The sequence below is a fragment of the Cyanistes caeruleus genome, chromosome 2 (assembly GCF_971803275.1).
Source record: "Cyanistes caeruleus chromosome 2, bCyaCae1.hap1.1, whole genome shotgun sequence".
NCBI lineage: Eukaryota > Metazoa > Chordata > Aves > Passeriformes > Paridae > Cyanistes > Cyanistes caeruleus.
In genome coordinates, this window is record NC_141702.1 from 108,337,183 (window position 1) to 108,354,239 (window position 17,057).

At 40.6% G+C, this 17,057-nt stretch overlaps 1 protein-coding gene across 2 annotated transcripts in view; it reads right to left on the bottom strand.

Moving 5' to 3' along the window:
* PPP1R21 (protein phosphatase 1 regulatory subunit 21) overlaps positions 1 to 16,781 on the bottom strand; it is a 31,709-nt gene extending 14,928 nt beyond the window's left edge. The window contains exons 1-10 of one of the 2 annotated variants that reach the window (XM_023922963.2): positions 16,192 to 16,781; positions 13,504 to 13,572; positions 12,943 to 13,089; positions 11,055 to 11,156; positions 10,238 to 10,402; positions 10,084 to 10,142; positions 7,608 to 7,702; positions 5,263 to 5,315; positions 3,157 to 3,306; positions 62 to 163 (exon numbers count right to left, since the gene is read on the bottom strand). In XM_023922963.2, the coding sequence (XP_023778731.2) occupies positions 62 to 163; positions 3,157 to 3,306; positions 5,263 to 5,315; positions 7,608 to 7,702; positions 10,084 to 10,142; positions 10,238 to 10,402; positions 11,055 to 11,156; positions 12,943 to 13,089; positions 13,504 to 13,572; positions 16,192 to 16,254 (1,005 nt within the window). In that variant the 5' untranslated portion in view covers positions 16,255 to 16,781. Of the gene's footprint in view, positions 1 to 61; positions 164 to 3,156; positions 3,307 to 5,262; positions 5,316 to 7,607; positions 7,703 to 10,083; positions 10,143 to 10,237; positions 10,403 to 11,054; positions 11,157 to 12,942; positions 13,090 to 13,503; positions 14,334 to 14,623; positions 14,834 to 16,191 lie in introns of those variants that run through there. The other variant, XM_086878998.1, reaches the window with a different exon arrangement.
* Positions 16,782 to 17,057: the final 276 nt, after the last annotated feature.

Sequence of the window (17,057 nt, forward strand, 5' to 3'; positions counted from 1 at the left end):
AACAGGTAAGTGTTTTTGCTCTGTAAGAATCCTTTTGGATACCAAAAAGAGGAAATCTTACCAGGACTGTCACAGTATCCTCTGTGATGCTCTCAAACAAGTGCAGCATTCCTTCCTCCAGAGGGCGAACGTAGGAAGCGTTTTCATGGAGATACTGTGAGAACTGAGGACACAGAGGTTTTAAAATGGTGCTTGCTGACGGCTCATGTGAACTCTGCCAAGGTAATAACCAAAAGGGACATTTTGGCAAAGCCCCTGTCCCCTTTAACGATGCCTAAGATGTCATTAGTGAGATACAACAGTCCAGTGATGTACAGCAACCTCTTCTATAGGGCAAAAACACACCTTGAGGGAAAGGGAGAAGTACTGCAAGTCCAGGCAAAACCACGCCTAGGGCTTTGCCACTGCATCCTGTGTCACTTTAACTGCCATGCACAGCACATCAAACCTTCACTTTTTAGTTTTAAATAGTCTTGCATTCCTTTCCCAATTACATCCAATTAAGGCTAGATCCATGCACCATTTACCACCAGAATAAACTATCCCACCTTCCTCCCAAAAGCTGTTTGCCTCCCAGCCTCGTCCATCAGCACAAACATTTGCAAAGCTATGCTGTGCAAAGTAGTGAAGAACTAAACCCAAGTCAAAATGAGAGCAAGAGATGTGTCTTTATCTGTTTTCAGTCCAGTTTTCAACATGAGTCAAAGCATGCAAAGCATGGAGCTCCAACCGATCACAGGAGAATTCTTACTTCTAAAACTATGACAGGTTTGGGCAATAATGAAACTTTGGCCTCATGGACCTGCCTGACTTTGCTAAAAATTCCTTAATTAAATCCTATAGTTAATTTTGCCTTCAAAAAAGCAGACCTGAGAACATAAGGTGTACTCTTACACATAATCAAAATGTAACAACACCATCAGCTTTCCATTCTGGTACCTCAGTATCATAAAAAGCTTCTTCCACAAATTAATATAGATAGTTAAAAGCGATCCTGGTTTTTATTTTACCCCACAGAAAGATACCTTCACCTTTGATTATTTACACCACAAGGGCAGCTAAAGATCCCAGGCAAACAGAGTATAAGAGATTTTAGTTGTTCCTTGTATTATTACAGTGCGGTAACAGTGTTAACAAGAACAGTGAGATGCTAAGCTCTGATCCATGCATGCATAAACCTGGATGGAATCAGGGAAAATTCCTAAATCTATGGAGGAAGAAATAACACATGCAGAATGCTCCTGACTTTTGTTGCAAGAGAGAGGATTTGAATTATCCAGCATGATGCTGTAGACCCAGCAGAACCCAGCAATCCAACACTTAAAGAGAAAAGGAATACTTGAACCTGGCAGGGAATTGTCCACATCTACTTTGAGTGTTTGGTGGGGAAAATAGCTTGAAAGCACCAGACAAGACCTGGAGTTGGGGAAAAATAAATCAGTGCAAATCCACTAAGCCACTACCTGACACTTGTTTCATTTTCTCTACCATATTCAGGGGAGGTTTTTGACCAACTTGGTGGAGTAAGCTAAAAAACAAAAATTAAAAAAAAAAAAAAATCACACTGAGAACACTTGCCAAGCAAATAGATGAATTAATCAAAAATACAGGAGCAACTACAGCTTCATTGATCAATAAAAGATGCTTTAATGCTGGAAAGTCACAGTAAAAGCCCAGAGAAGTAGCATGCATTTAGAGAATTACATCATGATTACACAATAGAGCAGACTACAAGAGATTACAAAATAATATATATATATAAAACTACAAAAACAAAGCTTGAACTACTGAATCCAATATAAGAAAAGGAAAATGAAAATATGGTTCTGATTAAGTTGCATGTTTCAGCTGTGCTGAAAAACAACAAAGTGTTAACCAGGAGGTAAACTGGGGAAAAAAAACAGGGAAAAAAAAAAAGTGTGATAAGAGATGTCTAGGAAATCTGATTTTACTGCTTTAGTGTAAACTGCAGTAGTACCTGAGAATGCAGTCACCACACTGGTCACATTAAAGAAAAAATGAGACACCACTCCTGCCCCAAAAAATCTTAAAGATGACAAAAACACAATTTTCACAAGAAGGACATGCCACTCTGAGGGCATTTGGTGGGAAGAGCAACAAAATGTTCTCAAAATATGCTGAATCCCTGCAGGAGGGTATTCTTGACTAAAACAGTTGAAACAACTAAGAAGGCAAATGGAAGGGGATTTCTCTAGTGGATAACCACTTTCATAAGCATATTTGTTACCTGCAAAGAGATTATAGGAGGTTTTCCAAAGAATAGGAAAGTTTTGTGATAGTTAACATTGATACCACATGCACTGCAGCCACCTGATCAATGCAAACCACAATTCACCTCAGCAACTTAAATCTGAGCCTAACCAACCACTGAACTGAAATTAAGAATCACAAAATACTCCCTGCAATGTAAATACTCAAAGATCCCCTTAAACTATGAAGTCAACTCTGATCTTAATGCAATTTGTTCCAAAGCATACATATATGCATCCCCACACAAACCCTTGTGCACAGTTATTTTCTCTATTTCACAGCATGGGAAAACCAAGTCAAAACATGAAGCTTAACAGCTCTGGATGATACTCTCAGAAAATCTTTCCACTGAACTTTATCAAAAGAGATGAGTAAGATTTCTCATATTGATTTCAACATGCTTTACAAACTTGAGGCTTCAGAACACTAACAGGAAACATCTTCACAAAAGCAGCCCAAAATCAGATGATAAAGTTGTGTTTTGACAAGGAAACGCAGTCCAGGTTCTCTCCCTCATATGTCTACCTTCTATTCTTTATTTAATATTACAGCTAGACACTTAAAACACAAGACCACATTCTGTCTCAACACCTCCTCCTTCCAGCTGAACTTTTAGCAAATGCACTTCAACTTAGCAATCAAAACAGCAGAGTTTTGATTTGATTATCATATCGCTCTTCTAGCAGAGGCACAGGGGAAAAGGATTCTCTGCAGCTACACCTCACCCACATTCACAGAATTCATGGAGCAGAGATGTCTCATGCAGGAGGGGCTGGATCTCAGGAACACGCAGCATTCCAGTAAAGGTGGTGCAAGTTTGCATGGAATCACTCATTAAAGTCTAAATAACTGAATATATTTGTAGATGAAGTGTGTAAACATTACCTTCTGATTTAAGGGTGATATTGTGTCTGTTGCAGAATCAACGGGGAAGATCTGTACCTTCTGCTCAGTGTACGTGTGGAAGTTCAGGAGAGCTGTTACAAGTTCTTGGACAAAAGCCATGGCCTGGCCAGCAAGGTCTCGCAGCTTCAGCTGTAAAGACAGGCATAAAATGATTGTATTTGGCATGGATCTATTTAAATATTAAAAAAAAACCTGTTTGGATACAAAAAAAAATCGTTATCAGTAAGTTCCTTCTTGTTATTATTTCAGCCTAAAATACATAACAATTGTGTTTAAGTTAATTTTTGTTAATCAACTATAATGCTACTCAGAAGGACACATTGCTGACAACAAAGTATCTTTCTATTTCACACAACTGGTGATGGTTTGCCTCTGCTGCATTTTTCAAACTTGCAAGCCACAAAAACACTTAGAGGTCAGCACAATTACAGAAACCATGTCCGAAATTTCCAAAGAACAACAGACTAATTGCTGACAACAGCTCAACACCAGGTTGCAAGGAATTTAATTAGTAAAAAACCAATGATGTTTTCTCCCAGAATTAAAGGTGTCTGTTTCTCTCACCAAGAACACTCAATTCTTATTTGCCTGGACACAACAGAGCTGCTGCTCATGACTAAGGCTGTTCTGTGTCTTTAGTACAGCAGGAAGGCATCAAAGAAATTAATCCAGAATGGAATATAAATTCAACAGAGAAGAAAACTATTCTCTGTTGGGATTTATGGAAAGAGAATAATGTTATAGTGACATTTCAGCAAAGAATACCTTATCCTTCAGAGACATACTCTTAATGCTTCAATGGACTGTTAAATCAGGTCAATCTTGATTATGGATCTGGGATGGTGGCAAGTAATTAAAGCAGTCATTATCCTCAGTTTGTGTATGTTAATTAGCCATGCAAGGAAGGGAAACAGACACTATTACTGTCCTTTACACTGCAGCCTGTGCTAATACACCAACATTTTGCCTCCACTGGCAAAGCCAGTCATAAAAATCTGTCCTGGAACATTTTCAAGACTGCAGAGCTTGAAGCATGAAGTTGCCTGACATAGTGCTGGCAGAAAACAGTAAAAGAAAGTCCCCGTGCAGTTATTCAGATTTTTCTTGGAACTCAGCAGCAGCAACCTGAAATTTAAGGCTATTTCCATCACAAAACTGTACAGCAGGTCACCTGTTCACACAGCAGACATTATTAGGAAAAAGGTTTCTTTACAGGCACTTCTGAAGAATGGAGAAAGCAACCATTTTATATCTTGGAGTAGCAAGTGAATGCACTAACCTGAAGGCTTGAGACACACAACAGAAACAGAAAAAAACTCAGTGTTGTAGAGCCCACCCTCAGTGGTAGCAACACATGAAAATTTTGACTGCATACAGGTTTCTGATTTGACATTTTGCTAAAAAACTTTTAAATATTCAGCCATTCCAGAAAACGAATGCTTATTTTTGAATACTGAATAAACAATATTCACAGGGAATCTCATTAAATTACAGTAGCGAACAGAAACACTTTGTCTTCTAAAAGTACTCAAATATATAATGGTTATTTTAGTGCAAGTAAGAGATGCTCTGGCAAGAAGTATCCCACAAAATGTAAATGAACTATGCAGAGATCTCAAAGTGACATGATTTATTCTTTGAAAGGTTTGTGACTGGTAACAAGTAATGTTAACTAATATGGCACTTTAGTGCACACGCCAGCGTGCAGTTTACAACTGCATACATTCTCTGGGCTCAAGTGATGTGACTAAAGAAGCTCAGTTTGAGGGAAAATTTAGGATACCAAACCTACCTTTTTTCAAGAAAAGACTTCTGAAATACTGTAGTTTTAATCAACTTCAAAAGTTAGATGTTCAAACTTCCAGCTTACTGAAGGTTGACCCGATAAAATAATATTTCATATAACTTTAATAAGACTCCTCAACATAATGATACACACAGCCTGTTGAAAAGTGCAGAGGTTCTGTGGGCAGAAATGATCTCAGAATATCATGACAGTAGTAAGACAGGCTATCTTCTGCCACTTCAGGTACTAAAATGACTGGTTTTATTTATTTCAGACATGAAACCACAAGAAGCACTTACCTGATTCCTTCTGTTGTGCAATGGTACATTCAGAGCATTGTATCGAGTAGATCCTACAGGACAAAAATTGAGTTGCATGAACTTGTTAAATTGTGGGAGGTTTTAAAAGATATTTCTTGGTAAATACTGATTTAAAAAAAAAAAATCATTGCAGGGATATTACAGTTCATGTAAGCAATATTAATTAAAGATATACAAACAACTCCCTCCAATGAGGTAGGCCTAAATATCCTCAGTTAAGAGTCTCTGTGATTAAGTGTAGGGAAAGCAGGTCAATGCTTGTCTCAGATGGCAAGTCAAATTTAATCATCTGAAGACCCTGAATTTGAAAGATAAGAGCAGACTCCTCTTGCTCAAAGAACAATATTCATCACAAACAAGAGTGAAAGAATCTTTTAAAAGAAATCACTCTTAAGGAAGTCAAGATTATCTTCAAATTTCAATTACATTACAAGGAGGGGCCAAGTAAGACTAATATATTTTTGAATGGTTTCAAAGTTTTTTAAAGCTCCTATATACACTTAATATGTTGATAATTTAGACTAAGATATACTTTCCGTGTATTTCAGCTTTCTTCTCCAGTCATGAAGCAACTAGAATGGTTTTTCAGTTACAAGCAGCCACAATTAGAGGGGCAGAGGGCTATTTGTACCTAGAGAACAGCTTACAACATCTTAGAGATTTAATAGGGATCACATCCATTCTCAATTCAGTTGAACAACAACCAGATTACTTGAAAATTTGCTTGCAAAGGAAATCTACAGTTTCTTATTCCTTTTATGTCATTCACATTTGGCTATTAACACATGGAAAGAGGTAGTTACAGTTAGAGGGAAAAGAAACCTGTCCAAAATTATTGGATCCTACTTCTAACTAAATGCTTCAGAAAACTTTTTCTGCTCTGGAAATCATCTTAGGAGTCATTTGATTGTTATTGAAATTAGCTGCTAGTTACACTTGAAACCAACTACAGGGTTTATAGGAAGACAGCTGGAACCCACAGCAAACAAACATCTCCTGACTTTCATTGACCTATCACTAAAGAGATGTTCTCTGTTTGCAGTGTTTTCTACTATACAAGCAAAGGCATTATGCTATGGCGGCTGAATGAGCAGATAAATTATTTTAGCAAAATTCTTGCTACAATGGTAGACACCTATAAAAAATGCAAGCTAAAGAAGACAGAGAAGTAGAAATAGGCAGCAGATACCAGGCAAAATGAGAGAAGTGAAAAGGATACCAATTCAAGGCACCAACACCTAAGCATGATGTGCTGTATGGGAGTCAACATTTCCTGAAGAGGAGATGATCTGGTGTTCCTAAGCCAAGACTCACTGGATTGCCAAACCAGTGGAGAGCTCGGAACACTCGCCCCTGCAGCAGCTGCCAGATTCAGCTTTTGGAGAACCTAAGGCTACTTAAAACACTGTCACCAGGTTTAAACTGAATGAAAAATGCAAAAGCCACCAATGAAATACTCAAGAAATTCAAAAGCCTGTTTTCACTTCTCTGCTCCTTCTTCACTACTTTCAGCTTTTTCACTATTCCTTGTCTTGAAGATCCAGAAGAGTCCAGCAGTGCCTGCCCACCCTTGTGTTCAGCTATTCAGGAAAGCACACAGTGCAGACTGACCCAGCACATACTAACCCATGCTTGTACCAAAGCCATGCAAAGGCTGAGCACTCCTAACACCAGGGGATCCTCTGCATTTCAGCTGATCTAGCAGCAGTTGGAAAGGAAGCAGAAAAACATTGCTTCAGGTAAAAGTCCCCATGTGAAAAGGGCTTTTTTCCCCATCAAGAGACAAACGAGTCTAAGACACCTTTCAGGTTAGAACTACTGTGTATTTTCTGATCAATGAGACACCCTGACAAATTCCCCACTAGCAAGAAGTGCAAACCATTATTGATGCAATAGCTCTGCTGCCACCAGTTTTCCCCCAACTTAACTTACTGCAACTCTTGAATATATCCTGCCAAAAATAATACTCTTTGAGATGAGTAACCAATCTTTATGGAGCAGCCATTAAATTGACAGTCTTCCTTCATCATTTACAATAATCTGTCAACACTAAGCAAGACAAGTGGCAAATCACTTAGAAGCCTTCAAAAGTTTCAACTTCCATTATATGTATAAAAACTTGTATTTAGAATTGTAAACTTTTGTATTTTAGAATTACTGAAGAAGACCATGACAAGTATCAGGAATACTTACTACAGTTTCCTCCAAGTGTCTGTTCAGATGTCCAACACTTCTTACAGCTAATACATTTTAATTCATAAGGAGCGCTCCCTCCAGATGGATACCCAAAAAATCAAAGATACCCAGACCAAGGCAATACGTACTTGTGTCATTAAAAGGTACTTTTTCATTAATTATGCATAGAGATTCTTCCAGTCTACTGCCCAAAGCTGCTTGAAGATTCTTTAGCTGTTGCTGGCTAAATAACAAAGAGACAAACGAAAAACCACACACACACACACACATTGTAAACCTTTAAAATTTCATCTGTATCACCAACACCATATCTCACTATAAGCATCCCTTGAGTGTATAGGTATGTCTCCTTCTAGAAGATAGATTGAAATAATACAGTGGAAGTCATTTGTCCTTCTTTATCTCATATTTTACACAACATTGAATCCTAATCCCTAACAAAAGCAGTGAAAGTTACCATAAACTTGTATGTAAATCCTGAATTCCATTCTTGAGAAGCTCCATTTACTTCAGAGCTAAAATTCACCTTATTTTCCTATTGTGCAACTATTATATAAGCTATATGTAGACATTCTTTTCTACTAGAATTTGGATGAGGAGGTAAAAGGGCCTCCAGATTAGTTACTATGCATCCAATACAGTATTCCAATAAGAGGTAATGAGTTGTCAATAATTCAATTAATTATGTCACATCCTTATTTGAGATACCTCAAAGGCTTTTCAAAACCCCATATTTGAACACTGCTATGATACTGCCTGTTCTGAGAAGACTTGACAATTTTGTTTCTGATGCAAGTGTTTTTTCTCTATATGTTCTTTGTTTGCATTTGACTGTGTGTATACATGTGAACCTAAGCAATTAAGATTACTAATACAATCTATTAGAACAGATTCCTGAGATGAACAACAATATATTCCAGCACAATATACATATGTCTACAAAGAACACTCCGTTATTGATTTAGACCAAATTCCACACCTTACCCAACTTAGGCCCCCAAATTCTTCACTGTTTTGCTTCCTATTTGACATCTAGAACTCCTGCACATATAGTGGAGGGTGGGGGGCAGGGGGAAGGTGTCAAAGTGACATGTCTTTTTTCTTTTCTTACAACATTTGAAACACAGAAACTTATCAGTTCTAACAAAGCTAAATAATCCAAAATAGACAAGAAAGATAAGAAGAAACTGGCCAATAGGTAGCTCATGCACATTAACAAATTTTTTTTTTTTTTGGAGAGCAGCTCCAAAATTGCATAGAAACTGTACAGCAGCTATTGCAGCAGCACAGAGCACGACAGAAAATGAACTCCAAAACAAACTGCAAATGTACTGATATTTCCTTTTCATACTGTAGAGGACTGACAAACAAGTAGTTAGACATGTTTTGCCTTACATTCTGCCCTTTAATTTTCAAGGCATGCAGGCTGTCTCATATCCCCTGGCTTCTCTGAGTAAAGTGTGGGTGTTGGAGGCAAATGGGTCCCTTCCCCTGACAAAGCAGGGAAAACAGAAGGGCAGTATTCTCAGAGACACATCCTCCCATGTGTTTAACAGACAGTGATTTCAGTGTTTACAATGAAGTGTCAGGCTTCATAACTTTTAGAAACTTAATATAGTATAACTTAAAATAGTAAAGGACAACTTCTTACAATGACTTCAATTACCCAGTCACCACAGAACATGATAGACAAGGCCTGAACTGCATAGTAGCAGATTAAGACTACAGTTTTTCAAATACCACAAAAAAAGCAAACAGCAGCCAAACACAGCTTTCATCCTCTTTTGCAAGTAATTTTTAGTGAAACCCTGACTTGGGTGGAGTTATTGGATTCAAGTATCTTTACATGTATCAACATAATTAAAATACACACTTCAGGGTTACCATGTGAAAGAAGGAACTCTGCATCTGATCATTCACTATGTATCTTCTTCATTACATTATGTATCTATACTGCATAAAAAAATGCAGCTTAATGAGCTCCAGAGAAATGCATCCTAATTCGATTTGGCCCACAGTCCTCAACTCCACATTTTCGACAACCTGTCTTCAAGACAGTGAAAATATTCCAAAACTAACATTATAATTCTCTGATAAAAACTTTCAAATATTATAGCTGAGAACATTATACATGAAGCAAAAACAATTGCTCAAGAAGCTTTTGCAGTGAAGGGGGATTTTTGAAACTCTTTTCAGTCAGTTCTCTCAGCATACGTTACTCAAACTTTCTTCTTAGAAGCAGTTTTTACGAACTCACATATCTTTGTTTTATGCAAGTTTTTACTTTCTATGGTTTTCCATTACAAATAAATTCTTCAAGCTTTCATCAACATCACTGCTATTTAAAAAGTTTGGAGGAAAAACTGCTCTTACTGAAAGCAGAAATTGTGGAATTGTCTAGCTACATACATAGAAAAGGAAAAGGAGGACTTGACCTGCACTGCTAACACTTGTCTTCATGATAATATGAGTTTTATCAAAGTCTTTTAATTATACCCCTTTTTGAAAAGGTATTATTCTTAAAAAATAATCCAGCTAATGTTTCACAACAAATTATTTCTTCACATCAATGAAATTTTCATTATATGAAATAAAGACACTTACCATTCTTCAGTTCGAAGCCTACAGTCCTTAGCTTCTCTTTCTAGTGTCTGAGACTTGATCTTTATGCAAGAAGATAATCTCACAATGTAAGTGCTGACACAGCAAGACATTTCAAAACTTTTCAAACTTGCAGGCAAGAGGAAAAACTCCTTACTTCTAATTTGGCTTTATCATTCTGCAGCTTTTCTATGGTCTCTGTGTATTTCTTCGTTAAGCTGTCCACCACAGCTTGGTGCTCGGCAGCATCCATTTCCAAAACCTCCAGTCTACTCCTCAGCTCTGCTTCCAAACGTTTGTGCTGCTCATCTGCTTCAAAGAACTACAGGAAGAAAAGCAAAGCTCTTTAAAAAGCTTTATTTTACTATTGAATCCAGTCCTTTAAGTTACTCCAATTTCATTAGCCAGATCAGGTTAACAGCAATTACCAGTTCTCAGACAAAGAGAAATTTTATTTACAGAGAAAAGATTCAGGAACAAAGTACTTCAATAAAAACAAAGTTTTTCAAGTTTTATAAAGTGAAATGCATTTCACTTTGGTGAAATAATTCCTGACTTAATTATGGCAACTTGCAGAAAATATTTTAAAATTTAAAGCAATTCTGAAACAGTTAATGAACCTAATAAGAAGTTTACATCCAGTACCAGGCAATTTTCAGTAGGGCAACTGTCTCCAAAAGTCAAATATCCAAATGAGAAAACACATATTATGTGATTCCACACACTGCCTTAAAAATCTAAAGTCAGAATACTTTATTTGCCTAGTGAACATCTGCCTTAAAAATACAAAGTCAGAGTACTTTATTTGCCTAGTGAACATCTTTATAAACAAACTATCTGATCTAATCTACTTCTTTGCATACAACTAAGCTTCTAAACCCACCAGTTTTCAGACAGCACTTTACTTTCCAAATCTTTCTTTGTATCACCAGTTTTCTGAACCAAATATAAAGGCAAAACTAAATTTCACTCACAAGTATATGCAGTCGTTCATTTTCTTCTATTTTCTTCTGAAGATCTTCATTGAAGACACTTTTCTGTTCTTGACTCAGGTGAGATGAGGATTCTACACTTTTCTATAAGAGACAAAGTGCACTAATTATCTCCAAGTCCCAGGTCTGTGAGAAGTTCCCACAGCTAATTCCCAGAAGGGGCACACCAGCAGTGTCCTGCTGACACTGACTGATGTGTCAAAAGGCGTGAATATTGCACACAGCACCAGCCTCAAGGCAGCACACTCTCCTTCACACCCTTGTGACCCTACAGTGGTACAAAACTGCCTCGGGAAAGCCTCCACTCAGGTGTCCCATTCACACACACACAGGGAATCAATCACATGGATGGGCAACAGCCCATCTGAATTCACAGGAATGCTGCATGCAGTCAGTAATCAAAACGCTGCAGACACAGGCTCAGCTGGTTTGGTGGCTGTGTGTAAGGCACATCTGTGCTCAGTAAGGGCCCAGGTGTAAGCCAGGCTGGTGCCAGGGAAACCACAGGGCCTTCCCTGGCCATCAACCACACATATCCCTCTGCCAACTGTTCCCTCATTCTTCACTCCTTTAATCCAAAAGACTCAGACCACCAGTGAATCCCATGCACCACACTGCTGAAGAAAGTTATTATCATCACCAAACACTGGGGAGACTGACTCTTTGCATTTAAACTCAACACCAAACTTCAACAACTAGGGTTATGTAGGGCAGATAAGTCACCTCTGTATTTGATGCCAGCCTATGAACTCTACCTGAGGTATGAGCACATATTCTGCTCCTTCTAAAAGGATTGCACTCTGACACAGATCAGAGAACTAAAGCTGTGCATTTTGACAGATGAACAGGAAAGAAACCCAGTGGCAGTGGTTTGCAAAGCTACTAAAGACAGGCTGACATCCTTCAAAATTTGGAAACACAGTTAGCAAAACAGTAACACAATTTGAAATAAAAGAACAGAAGGTTCAAAACTGCATTTGAAATAACAATCTACTGTAGTGCATGAATAATGTAGTCAGAAATACTATGCTTGTCAAGGAATTGGACAACAGAATAAAGGGCAGGAGTTTAGGGGAGAAGTAAGAAAGATGATCAGACTACTAATCAATTGAATGATTTCTATAAAGCCTGTCTTGATAACCACAGCACATTGAGAAAAGACAGCACCAAAAATAAAAGACAGCAGTAATTAAGAGGGGTTTCCTCATGAGGGAAGTAGCAAGAGATGCTTGAGAGCTACTTAAGTCTAAGCACACCATCCCTGGAATTGTGATGCTACCTAGAGAAGGCACAGTTGGTCTTAAAATATGGTATCACTAGGTGTAATCAGCAAGCGTTTTTGGCAGAGAAAGATCAGTGTTGAAATCATTCTGTCATTTTGAAATAATATAAAGAATACAAGCTTAAAATTTAGATTTCAAAGCATTTGACAAGATTCACGTAGAAAAGCTATGATAGGAAGCTGAAGTTAACTATCAACATCAAAATTACAAAGCAAAAAAGTGGGCATGGGAAATGAGGAGTGATCAGCTTTCTGCATAGCAGCTGACTAATCCCAGAGCTCCAAGGTATTTCCCAGTTGTTTGAACACTTCATAGATATCCATAAAAGACAGCAATTCAGCATCAGTCTAGACAGTTTGGAAGAGCAGAGAATTACCCAACATGTTTTATATGTCTATATCAATGTATATATCAATACCTGTTTTATGTGTATTTTCACTAACATCAGGTAAAATAACACAAGTTCTGACAAGAGCATTCAGCTCAACCCTTGACATAAAATGCCTACTGCTAAAAATCAGGATAAGGCTTTGACAGGTGAGGAGCAGACTTCTGCTAAGCAAGTCTTTTTTGCCTTCAGCACATACCTTGTTCTTTTTGCCTCGAGCCTCACTTAATGCAAGTTCATCTTGAAGAAGCTCCACTCGCTTAGCAAGTTGCTGATTTCGAAAAGTTAAGCTGTCCATTTCTTGTTGCAGTTTCCTCAGTGATTGATCCTTCATCTTCAGTTGTTCCTGAATGACAAAAAAAAAAAAACCTTTAACATTTTCACACTTACTTTTTTTTTTTTTTTTACTTTTACACATTAAAACAAGAACAAATTAGAAAATTTCTTCACTTTTTAAACACTGAGGAGGCAAAAAGTATTGTTTCTAAAGTAAAAAAATGTATTTCATTTCCTTGAGCTGGCCACAGATCACACCTAAATAGCTATTTAATTCTATAGGATAATCATCAAGAATCAACCTTCCCCTTTTACAAAGTCAGCACTTACAGAGAACAGGCTAGCTGCAAAACAGAAATTCTTTTACTAAAATACAGTTCCTTCTTCATAGTTTTACTGACATTCATTTTTAGTAAAAAGCACCCCTGTTTACTTACTTTGCCACAGCCTAGTACACCTGACAAGAGCAGTTTTTAGAGATTACCTTCAGTGAGGCAGAGTTTGCCTGCTCATCTACAACTCCTTTTTTCAGGACTTGGTTCTGAGCGCGAAGCTGAAAAACAAGAGATACCAGTAACTACACAAGACAACAGAATAAATAAAAGTCACTCATGAAAAAGTGCAGAGAACATCACATTCTCTCAGGAGAGTGCCAGGTGTGAATGCTTTTTCAAGTATTCTCTTCAGGTAGATAGCAGTGGTATCAGGTTGAAAAAAGTATCCAATTCATAACCTGACTTGCCAAGAAACAAGAAGTTACTTTACCACCTGAATGTTTTGGCCAAATAGAACAAGCTTCTCACTCAATAAACAACTTTAAAGACCAGCTACTTAATATAGTTAAGATCTGAAGAGCCAGGAACAAATATGGAAAACCTGCAACCTCTTCTTTAACTAATGAAGTTTTGGTCACATTCAGGGCTATTTCTCTTCTCTGCAAAACTGTTTATAACTGGAACATAAGCAGGACTCACAAAGTCAAAAACAGTATCAATTCAAAAGGAGTTTAATGCAAAATTACTTATTACCAGTGGCAGCAGATGATCGAGAGAGAACAGACTGACACAGAAAGGTATAAAAAGCATAGAAGGAAAAGCCCTCTAAGCTTTACTTATACAGTACCCAAAATCTGAGCTAAAATCACTGCAGTGAAAAGTGATACTCAAGAAATCTATTTCTCAGTCACTTCACAGAGTACCTCTACCCCTGCAGCAATGAGGATACTGACAATTCCATCTTCACATTTCTTGAAAATTGCTTGAATCCCACTTTCTTCATAGGCAGTTTGTATTCATTTGACATGTGTGAGTCCAGCTGTTGTAGATATAAATTAAAAGGATTTGTACAGTGGGAATACCTCTGGCACGTGCATAAAAGGCAAGATTCAGAGTTAAGCAGCAGTGGCTCATTGTTTCAGTGTGATGACTGGGTGTATTTGAAAGGTCAGAAGTCACTGCTAAGCACAGCTGTTCCCCCTGCAGTACTCCCACTGTGCTGCTCAGGCATCACAAAGGCAAGACAAGAAAATTCCCAGTGTACCACAGAAAAACTTCCAAGCACAGGGTTTCCCCAGCAAGAAGGAGCAGTGCAGTAGTTTTCCACACCTGTCTTTCTGCCACAGCTGCTACTGCAGGAACACATCAGGTGCAGAGAATGAAGCAGCTCAGTCCTGTTGCAACCCAGAGACCCCAGCTGAAGTGTGACCCACACAGGCTGCCACAAGCTGCTTTGACTATTCCTTCATGAAACAGCCAGAAGCTGCAACTTCTGTGTTTTCAGAGTTTCTTTTCTCCTCATCCTTCTTCTGGACTGGTCTGTGAACCAAGAGGAAAAGCAATCCTTTGGCAGGGACTTCCCCCAGCACTGCTTGAGTCTGTCGAACTCCTGTCCACCTCTCTCTATGGCTTTCACAGCAGCATGAAGTGAGCAGGCTACTCCAGGGCTACTTTCCATTTCCACCTGTACACAACAAGCAGCCAGCAACAAAGAGGAGAGGGTTCTGCAAAGGGGAGTCCCACAATGAACTGCGCACTGCATGAGAAATGGGATGAGATAGAAAAAAAAATAGTTCCCACAAAGGAGAAGGTAAATGCCACAGGCTGAGAAGTGCATGATGAAGCTCAAAGAAAGCTTCTGGATGCCATGATACTAAAAGAAAGGATCCAGAAGCTGGAACTTTTGGAAGCTATAGTCAGAAGTCCCCATTTCCAATGCTCATTCAGGAAACAAGCACCAAAATCCCTCCACTATCTTAGCCTCAGCCACTATTGATAACAAGACATGCGAATTCTGTGACCTACAGAGCTGCAAAGTAAATTAAATTTTCTTAAAATTATTCTGTGGAAGCATTAAAAGGATATCTATCTGAGAACAATTTAGAACAGTTCCAAGAAGAGTTATTTAAAGACATGGTTCTGTAAGCTGGGAGAAGTGTCAAATACAGACAAGTGCCTTGTGCCAGCTGCTGATATGGGGCTACATGAAACCAAAGTGCCGCCGTTCTTCCCCAAGGCTGTTGAAGGACTCTGCCACTCAAGACCAAGAGTCTGCTCTTCCTTTTAGTGAAGAAGAAAGAATGAAGGGCTCTGTATTAAGCAAGGCTCCACTATTTTAGAAGCCATCTCCAGCACCCTGGAAAGAAGAGGCGCTATGGGCTACACATCTTTGCTAACTTTGTGTCAGCCAGCACCAGAAACAGGATGCAAAAGGGCAGAAGAAGGGGGACAGACAGCAGACAAGTGTGGGAGCAAGTGTCCTGTTCACTTCCCAGACGCTGCAAGCACCACTGACACCGCCGAGCTGCCACAGCCGCCGGCCAGAGCGAGCTCACACGGCTGAGATGCACGCCAAGACCTCGGCAAATGTTCACACCCAAGCGGATAAAACCGAGCCTGGCACCCGACTGGGAAGTGGAGAACAAGGGGAAACCTGCCAGTTTCACTTCCCTAGCACAGCTGAGCCCGCTGTCTGGATTCCAGGACGCCTTGCAGACGGGGCCATTCTGCCTCTCGCCGCGCTCCCTCGGCACCTGCAAACCCGCACCTCCCGTGTCCTCCGAGGCTGCCTCTGCCTCATTCCCCGGAGGAGGCACCCCTGGGCCCCGGCACTCCGCGCTACCACGGAAACCAGCGCTTCAGCCCGGAGCGGCGCCGAGGGCTGCGGGCCCCGGTACCTTGGAGTACTCCTGAGCCAGCTTCTGGTACTTCCCCTGCAGCTCCGCCGCCGCCGCCGCCATCTCCACCCCGCCTGATCGGATCGGATCGGCTCGGCTCGGCTCCGCTCGGCTCAGCTCAGCTCAGCTGCGCTCGGCTCCGTTCGGCTCGGGCGCTCCCGCCGGCCCCGCACGCCCGCGAATGGGAAGACGTACTTCCGGGTTCAGGGCGGCGGGAACGCGATGATGTAACCGCGCCGTGCGCGAGGCGGCGGGGGCGGAGCTTTAAGGCGACGGCGCCACCATCTTGACGCAACTTCCAAGATGGCGGCGGAGGGGGCGGGCTGGGGGGGATGGGTCACGTGACATCGGTTTGTCGGTCGCCGTCGCCGCCCGTTGCCACGGCAACTGCTGCGGAGCCGCGCGCGGCCTCCGGGCTACGGGGCGCCGCCCTGCCCAAAAAGCTTAGCCCGCGAGCGGGGCTGGAGGTTCATGTCGCGACAGTCGCGATGGGGGGAAGGCGGGGCGGCGACCGATGCTCCGGTGCCCCGGCGCCGTCCCTGCCTGGACACCGTGCCCCCGCCGGTCCCGCGGCTCCCCGGCCGGGCAGCGCTGTCGCCAGGGGGCGCTCCGGGACTCGCGACACGCACAGAAACTGAGGCAGCCGCGCTTATTTGCGGGCCCGTGGGGGACTCAATAAAACAAAAGGCGAGTCCGTCACTTCCCATAGCTCGCAGTGGGTGTCAGTGCCGGCGCTGGGATCTCCCTACAGCCTCCAGGCCTCGTAACCTAACTGAAGGAGATACTGAGTATATCCGTTATATCCTAATGAAGGAGAACACGGATACATCCCGGGCCGTGCAATGCTCTCTCAAGCTGCAGAAACT